Source organism: Myotis brandtii, unplaced genomic scaffold (assembly GCF_000412655.1).
Source record: "Myotis brandtii unplaced genomic scaffold, ASM41265v1 scaffold187, whole genome shotgun sequence".
Taxonomy (NCBI): Eukaryota; Metazoa; Chordata; class Mammalia; order Chiroptera; family Vespertilionidae; genus Myotis; species Myotis brandtii.
This window is the reverse complement of record NW_005356944.1, coordinates 4166625-4175545: the sequence shown is the minus strand read 5'-3', so window position 1 is coordinate 4175545 and position 8921 is coordinate 4166625. Positions and strand designations below refer to the sequence as shown.

Below are 8921 nucleotides of genomic sequence, written 5' to 3'. Positions count from 1 at the left end.
CGCCTGGGTTTGGGTGGCCCATGAGCAAAGACCGGCTTCTTACATTTAACGTGTGAGATGGAAACCCAGCTGCTCTAACTCGAGGACGTGGCCTCCTGGTCCACAGGGACCGAAACATTGACTCTGGGGCCTTCACGTGCGCTGAGCTCCGACCCATGTGATGGGAGGACGGGGGTGGGGGGGGGGGGAGAGAGGCGAGGATGAGGCAGAATCACAGACCAGAAGGGACTCAGAGAGCCAGCCAGTTCAAGGGCCTTAACAGCTGTTTAAAATTGCACACAAGCCCGGCCGGTGTGGTTCACTGGTTGAGCGTCAACCTATGAACCAGGAGGTCACTGTTCGATTCCTAGTCAGGGCACATGCCTGGGATTGCGGGCTTGATTCCCAGTAGGGGGTGTGCAGGAGGCAGCCGATCAATGATTCTCTCTCATCATTGATGTTTCTATCTCTCCTTCCTTCTCCCTTCCTCTCTGAACTCAATAAAAATACATTTAAAAAAAACCCCACATGGAATCCTACCGAAAAGTTGGGTAGGGAGGGCGTCTGTTCTGAGTCCTTGCTGGTGGTCTGTGATGGGGGCAAGCTAACGTGTCAGAACGCAGGGGGATGGCTGCTACACTCGAGTCCTGGCTCTGATGTCCCTCCCTGAGGAAAGCCCAAGTGTCCAGGCTCCTCTCAAAGCCGGGCCCGCAGGTCTCGCCACGGATCCCACAGCTCCAATGTGGGGTTGCATGGGAACCGGACAAAATCACCGATAGGCGACCATGTTGGAGCCATGAAGATGGCGATTTCATACAGTTCAACCTAAGAGACCGCATTTGTGATGGAGTCCACGCCATCTCGGAGGTGGATGGTGGGGATGGGTGTGGGTCTGGCTACCATGGGCGGGTCCATCGGCCAGCAGAGGCCAAGGCACGGCCAAGGACAGGGATGGGATGGCCCAAGAGGACAGAGGAGCTCCTGGTAGGGCTGGTGGAGCCCCCATATTTAGCAATATCATGTCTTGGCTGTGAAAGATAAAGTGATCCCCCAGGAAGGAAGGCAGGCCCTGGGGTGTCCTGCCACACTGCCATCCAGCCCTTCATCAGGGGGAGGGGGCGTTTCCCCTCCTTTTCTTTCTTTCTTATGAACATCAAATGATTAAATGATACCCTACGTAGGAAGGCCCTTGTTAAGCAGCTACCATGAGCTTCCCCACTGGTCTAGCTCTGTGCTCTGGGGGTGCACACAATGTCCCTCGTGGGGAGGGGAAGTTGAGGACCATCGAAGGGAAGTGCAGCCGGAGGACCTGGGGCGGTGGGTGGTGAGACGTGTCTGGACTAACTCCCGTGGCCAATACATCTCAGGAGTTAGGAGGTCGGCGGGTGGGGGGAGTGGGGAGCCTTGGGTTGCACATCACCCCGCCCCGAGGCTCTGAGTCTCCATCCAGGCAAGGCGCAGTGAGCAGCCTGTGGGGACCCCCTGCCTGGCCCCACTTTGCTGGCTCTGACTCTCGCTTGGGCAGAGCGGGTTCCCTCCCCCAAACCCAGCACGTGCTCGCTCACAACCCGCCGGTGGGTCACTCACCGATGTCTTTGGCCCTGACGGCCACCGGCCTGCGCAGCTCGGTGACGAACTTTTTGGCGTCCAGGCGGATCTCGATGATGTTATTCAGCAGCGCGAACAGCGGGGCGAGGGGGAAGGATGCCACGAACAGGGTGACGAAGCCAAACTGGATGACTGCAGAGAGAGGGAGCCATCAGCCTCCCACACGGGAGGGGGTGCCCACCGCCCAGGAGCCCCGGGAGCTGACCACTGGGGTTCTGGCTGGTGCCCTGCCTCCAGAGGAAGAAGGTGACCCGGGAGTGTGATTCCTTTTTTTTTGGGGGGGGGGGGGAGTGTGATTCTTGAACAACGGGCCCAGCTGGTCCATAAGTACTCATTTATCACATGTTTAATCTTGAAAAAGAATACAAAATTATCTTGAATGTAAACTGTCATTGAAAAGTAAAAAGAGAAAATCAATAATGGGAAAAAGGCCCCATGAGTATCAGGGCCCAGCCTCGGCCATCGTGCCTGGGCTAGAAGGGCCTCGCATGGGCCCTTACGCTCCCATCGGCCAGAGGTTCCTGCACTTGGGGGGCCTGCCAGCATCTCCAAAAGCCTTTAACGTCCCCTTCCATCGGGCCTCGGGGAGCCGGGCAGGGGCCAGTGTGCAGGATGATGTCCCCCTGCCTCAGGCCCCTCCCTCTCCCTCCTCATCCTCATCACGGACAGGCCGCCTCTGTGGTTTCTTCGCTGGGGACACTGCAGCCAGCACAGGGCCGGCGACCCGGAGGGGACAGGAAAAGGTCGCTGAGCGGAAGCGAGTGGGGCTGCTGGTTCGGGGGCTGCACAACAGGACCCGGCCAAGGCGCTCGGTGCCAGGCAGTGAACAAGGAGCTGACAGGGTGTCGCGGTGTCAGATGCCTGGCAGCTGAGTGTGGCCACTGTCCGCACCGTCGGTGGGGGCTCCATGTGGCCTCTGGGCCGTACGCTGGTCCGGTCTAAAGGCTCTGGGGGTGACGGGGCCCTTGGATAAGCTCAGCGTGGGGCCAGGGGCTGCTGAGGCTGAGGCTGTGGGTTCCCCCACTCGTCTTGCACTGTTGGGCCAGGAATGGGGCCAGGAGGGCAGCTGGATCCTCGATGGGGCGGGGGCGGGGGCGGGACATTCTCAGCGGGGCCTTTTCTTGCTGTGTACGGGCACCCGTGTGCTCTGGGTGCCCAGTGAGTTGGCCTCGAGGGGGAGACAGGCAGCGGGTGTGGCAGGGTGACAGTCATGGGGTGCAGAGTGCCCCCTGGATGAATGGATGAGGGGAAGGTCTGAAGACTCCTGCAGAGAGCTCCATTGGGGGCTGCCCGTGGCCACCACCGACAGCTTATTTAAAAGGCGGGTTCCCTGGCCCATCCCTGGTCTGAGCCAGGCGAGGCCTGGGACTGTGGATTTTAAAACAAACCCCCGGGCAAGCGGTGCCGGGCAGGGCGACCTCGGGCGGAGCTTCCTGCTTTATGGCGAGCCTGCCCTGCACGCCTGTTGACCCAGCTGGTCCATAAGTCAATCCCAGCGTCCCAGAGCGGCGCGGGGCACGGGGAGCGGGGCGCTCCCTGGGTGGGCAGGAGGAGCCTGTCCCAGGACCGAATTTCATCAAATCCAGGGGAACGTGGGACTCAACCTCCAGCCATCATAGAAATGAACGTCTGAGAAACGACCTCCTCTCTTAGCCCATCAGAGGCTGCCTCTCTCCACCGCCCCCGGGGTGGGGCAGGCAGGGGAGGCCTCCTCCCACATCCCATGCTGGGTGGAATAGCCTCTGGTTCAGCTTGGATGTTATTCCAGGAGGAAATAGAGAACGTCCTCCAAACACAACACTGTTTCCTTTTATTCCAAGCCTCCAGATTCTTTTCCTTCTGAGTCAATGGCGCGGTGCTCCTTGCACCGCTGGGAAGCCGGGCGGGACTTACACGGACCAGCTGGGCCAACAGGCGCGCAGGGCAGCCTCGCCATAAAGCAGGAAGCTCCGCCCCAGGTCGCCCTGCCCCGCACCCCTCACCGCGCAGTTTGCCAGGGGTTTGTTTTAAAATCCACAGCCCCGGGTCTCAGCCCGCACAGACCAGGGATGGGCCAGGGAACCCACGTCTTAAATAACCTGTCCGTGGTGGCCAGGGGACACTCCCCTCGGAGGCCTCCTTCCCTCATCCGTTCATTCAGCGAACACGCACTGAGCGCCCACTGTCCACCTGGGCCTGTTCTAGGTGCAGGGGGCCTGCCAGGAAAGGGAGGGGACGGGGCGAGCTGACCATGTCAGAGGGTGATGGGAGCCGTGTACGGGGAGGGTGGAGGGGAGCCGCTGGGCAGGAAGGGGCCGCCCCCTTTCAACACTGTGGTCAGGAAGACCCTCTGGGGTGGACACTCGGTGCTGAGCCCTGGGGAAGGGAGAGAGGGAGTCGTGCCAGTATTAGGGGGAGAGCATTCCTGGCCCTGCTAGTGCAAGGGAGGTGGCCACTTGTGTCTGGGTGACAGTGGGGAGGCCTGTGTGGCCAGAGTAGGGGGAGGCAGGTGGGGGGCGGGGCCAGGGAGGCTCCGGGTGGTTGCCATGTGGCCACACCTGACCTCCTCCATCTGTCCCTTGCTCCGCCTCTGACAGTTACATGCCACCCCCGGGCACCCTCCCGAGTGCAGGTGACGAGGGCTGTCCGTCCCTGGTGAGCAGGGGCCCGCCTCCCTCCGAGCCCGCCGTGCTCACTCATCTCCATGTACTCTGGGGTGAGGCCCCCGAACGGCTCCAGCGTGAAGTCCGCCTCGTATCGCTGCTTCCTCTTCATGTGCTCGTCGTGGTCGGCGGGGCTCTGGCGCTTCAGCCGCAGGTAGCGGATGAACTTCTTCATCTTCCTGAAAGCAAGGCCAGGACTCGGTCAGGTTGCCAGGAGGGCGGGCTTTGGGGGCTGAGTCTGCACCGCCAGCCGTGCTCCTAATTCCCTGAGCCGTCACGTCACACCCTGAGCGGCCGCACTGGCCGGGACTGCTCTGTCCATGGCCTCTTCGCCCTTTTCCCCCGAGGCAGGGGTCTAAGGAAGCAGAGGCGCAGGGAGGGCAAGGGCCACCTAAAACCGCGGGGAGGCCCTGAAGGTGCAGAGGGTCTGGCTGTGCCTAAGCGGACCCTGGGAGGGCGGAAAGAGAAGGCAGATCATGGCGCCTTGAGAAGGGACCGGGCCACGGTTCCTGAAGGATGCTGGGTAAGCAGGCACAGCCTCCACAGGACCTGTCGGTACTCTGCATCCTCAGCCAGTCGGGGAGCAGAGTCCCCGGCCTCCTCCTCGTTCCCTGTGGGGTGGCTTCCGTCCGGTCCCCCCCCTCTGTCCTCACCACCTCCCTGTCTGGCATCCCCACGCCCCCCACCCCGTCCTGGCCCAGGCCCGGCATCATCCCGCCCCCTGGCCCGGCAGTACTCACGGGATGCCGATCTCGAACAGGTTGTTCTGGATGAGCTGCTTGCCCAGCATGATGATGCTGAGCTGGATGCAGAGCTCCATCAGGCAGCCGCCCGGGGCGCACTGCAGGTGGAGGGAGGGCACGTGAGATCCCTCCCCATCCCGAGGGCACGGGAGAGAGGACCGGCCCCAGGGAGGGGAGCTCGGCCCTCGTGGGGTGGGCTGAATTGTGTCCTCCACAAAGCTAGGTCCACGTCCTAATCCCAGAACCTCAGAAGGGGACCTTATTTAGAAATAGGGTCTTTGTAGACGTGACCAAGTTAGAATGAGGTCACACGGGAGCACAGTGGGCTCCTGTCCAATGACGGGTGTCCTTACAAGAAGAGAACACAGACCTGCAGAGGAGGCGAGTGAAGCCGGAGGGAGGCAGAGGTCGGAGTGCTGCGTTTATATGCAAGGGAGCGCCAAGGACTGCCCGCGGCCATGGAAGCCGGGAGAGGCCAGGCAGAGCCCCCTCCAGCCTTTGGAAGGAGCGCAGCCCTGCTGACACCCTGGTTTTGGACATCTGGCCTCCAGAACTGCGAGGGGATCCATTTCTGTTTGTTTTTCTTTTAAATATTTTAAGTGATTTCAGAGAGGAAAGGAGAGGGAGATAAACATCAATGATGAGAGAGAATCATTGATCGGCTGCCTCCTGCACACCCCCTACTGGGGATCCAGCCCACAACCGGGGCATGTGCCCTGACCAGGAATCAAACTGTGACCTCCTGGCTCATAGGTCGATGTTCAACCCCTGAGCCACACCAGCTGGGCAATTTCTGTTGTTTTGAGTCTCCCATCTGTGGTATTCTGTTCGGCCCCCCGGAAGCTAGTGCGTCCGGCCTGCAGGCCGTTGGGGCTGGAACCAGGCTCAGGGAGGGAATGCACGGCCAGGCTGGGCAGCGCTGAGGATGATCTCAGCTTCCCCTCCTCCCCCAAGGCCAGTGCCCTGTCCCTTACACTGGCTGCCTGTCCACAGACCCTGCATGGCCACAGGCACGGGCACGGCAGCCTGGGGTCCCTGCAGCTGGGAAGCCCCACGGTGAGACAGCCAGCCACCTAATGCCCCTGTCCTTATGGGGCTTGTGTGGCCTTAGGCTGGAGGCTGGTATGATGGGTGAGAACTTAACTCATCTGAACAAAGAGAACTCAGGACACACTAGGAGACCCCATGAGTACAGATGACTCCTCTTTGAGTCCCTAGCAAATCTCTTTATATTGTTACCCAAAAGTTTTTCTTGCAGAGCCGTCATTTCATTAAAAAAAAAAAATGATGATGGCTGTAGCTGGTTTGTCTCAGTTGATGGAGCATTAGCTCATGGACTGAAGTGTCCGGGTTTGAGTCTGGTCGAGGGCATGCACCTCAGTTGCTGGCTTGGTCCCCGGCCCTGGTCGGGGCACATGTGGGAGGCAACCAATGAATGCCTCTCTCTCACATTGATGTTTTTCTCTCTCCGTCTCTCCCCCTCCTTTCCACTCTCTCTAAAAAAGAAAAAGAAAAAGATGACGTCTTTGCTGTATTCTATTCTAAGAAGGCATGTCACCGACTTCTCCAGACATTGAGGAGTTTGACAGGGCGCCGTCTATGTGAAGGGCACGTCCAGGAAAGCCCTGGCTGGGCTTTTGGCAAACATCTCTTCCTGTGGGTGAGGCCTGTGTCGGGATGTTCAGAGGCTGGCACTCAAGGGGCTGAACCTCTAGGCTGTGCCCTGGGCAGCCAGATTGCCCTGTGCCTGATGCCCACCCCAACCTTCCCCTCCACAGGCTCTTCATCAGGAAGACACTCCCCCTTATTTTCCGTCAAGTGGAATTATTCTGGGGGTTGGAAATGCTGACCTGGTCCCCCGAGACCTGAACAACCCACCGGCTCAGAAGCCCCAGCTTGGTCTGGGGCTGGGACTCGGCGGCAGAGGACAGCGGGCGCCCTGACCAGACCCGCGGTGGCCCAGGGTCACCAGCATCGTGTTTGGGGGGAAGAGAAGTGGGCATTTCGATGTTAAAGTAAAATGAAAGGTAGCCGAGTTTAGTTTTCCCCTCATCTTAACCAAAGAGTAGAAGATCCTCGGTCTAATAGAAAAAGGAAAAAAAAATCGGTGTCCTTGTTGGGTTTCCCCGACTACGAAGAGATGCTCCTTTTGGGGTGATCCTGTATGGACACACCTCAGACTATCAGAGCCCGGCCACCACCCGGGAGAGAGGGGCTCCCACGGGAAGGAAGGAGACCGCCCCCCGATAAGGAATCGGCCGGGCGCTGAGTGGACAGAATGGAAATGTGATGGGGCCCGGGAGGCTTGCAAGCTCATTACCTCTTCCATGCGGAAGGATCGGAAGATGTACACGTAGTCGCCGGGGCGCCCCACGAACCTGTAACAGTTGGGAGGCAGTTAGAGAGCAGAGACCCAGCTTGGGGGACCCGTGGGGGAGGGGCGAGCTGAGATCCCCGAAGGCACAGCCCGGAGTGTGTTATATAGGCCTCTCTCTGCCTGTTCCACTGGCTAAAAAATGACCGGGGGCTTTTCTGTTGGTCCAGTGTTCCTGTGATTCCCAAACCCACACGGGGTAAGAAACGTAACAGGAAACCAAGTGGCTGAGGCGGGACGGCAGCGGGGGGCCCAGGAGGGGACGAAGGCCAAGCTGTCACCCACCATGGCAGGGCCCCGGGACCCCAGGGACCTTGGAGGCTGGGGTGTGGTGGTCCCTGAGGCTGCCTCTCAGCTTCCTGTGGGATGTGAGGCTGGGGGCCTGCTCCATTGTCATGTATGCTCTCGGGGGGCCTGGACCCCTCGGCTGGGCTCTGGGACCCGAGGGTGGGAGGACCCCAAGGGTCTTGTAAATGATAGGCTGCTGAGGAGGAGCCTTTGGGAGGGGTCTTGGGATCAGACCTGCCAGCCCCAGCAGGAGGGGTGGTAGGGAGTCTGGTGGAGGGGGTCACGGGCCAGGATGGCTCCAGAGGGTCCAGACACGGGCTCACCCTGCCACCAGCCTGGCACATGGAGCTGGTCAGTAGCGGCACTTCTTACACCTTCTCCCAGGGCCCTCGCCCTCGAGTCATCTTGACCCACTGTGGAGGCACCTGGCGCTCGCTGCCTGGGGTCCTTATTATCTGGGGTCCCCACTGTCCAGGGTCCCTGCTGTCTGGGGTCTCCATGGTCCAGGGTTCCTGCTGCCTGGAGTCCCTAATGTTCAGGGTCCCTGCTGCCTGGCACCCCCACAGGCACTAGAACTGGGCGGCAGTGAGAACCATCCTGACTGCTCTGTCCTGGGCCATGGTGCCCCCCGTCTGCAGACACAGGGAGGGGAGCCTCCCACGGGCCTGGCAGCAGTGAGTGGGGGAAAGGCAGTGAGTTTCAGTGGCTGAGGAGGTCCCTACCGGCCTTTGAAGAAAGCCACGTAAAAGATGGGGGTGTAGGAGTTGACGAACTTCAGCAGGAAAGCCTTGAAGATCAGCCTCTCCTCGAAGCTCTTCTCGGTCTTGGGGACCTCTGGAGGGAGCGAGACGCAGGCTGCTGAGTGGCCGGCTGACCGCTCCACGCGGCTCTCAGGGGACGTGGGCTGCCTGGCTCCAGGGCGGGCCGGGCCGCGGTCCCGGACACGAGCGCTCACCGATCTTGGTGAGCCACCGGGCTACGCAGCCGTAGACCTCGTCCAGCAGGATGATGACCACCAGGTTGATGATGACTGCAGTGGCCGTGACCGTGACCCGAATGTTGGACCGCACGGAGGGGGAGGAGTTCATGGCTAAGGCGGCGGCTGTGGAGATTCTGTAGATGATGACCCCAAGGACGATGGCGAAGGTGACCGCGATCTGCAGAGGAGGAGGGACACCTTGGCTGGGCCACCTGGGTCTCCCGGACCTCCCCCTGTGCTCCCAGCCAGCCCTCCCTCCACCCAGTCACCCACACATGCCAGGGGCTCTATGGCATTAAGTCCACAGA

At 60.6% G+C, this 8921-nt stretch overlaps 1 protein-coding gene across 1 annotated transcript in view; it reads right to left on the bottom strand.

Moving 5' to 3' along the window:
- The window catches only part of LOC102250817 (anoctamin-1), a 77500-nt gene that overhangs the window by 18676 nt on the left and 49903 nt on the right, over positions 1-8921 (bottom strand). The window contains exons 18-23 of the mRNA XM_014538232.1: positions 8590-8791; positions 8357-8468; positions 7293-7350; positions 4970-5070; positions 4263-4408; positions 1567-1719 (exon numbers count right to left, since the gene is read on the bottom strand). Coding sequence (XP_014393718.1) covers positions 1567-1719; positions 4263-4408; positions 4970-5070; positions 7293-7350; positions 8357-8468; positions 8590-8791 — 772 coding nt within the window. The remainder of the gene's footprint in view (positions 1-1566; positions 1720-4262; positions 4409-4969; positions 5071-7292; positions 7351-8356; positions 8469-8589; positions 8792-8921) is intronic.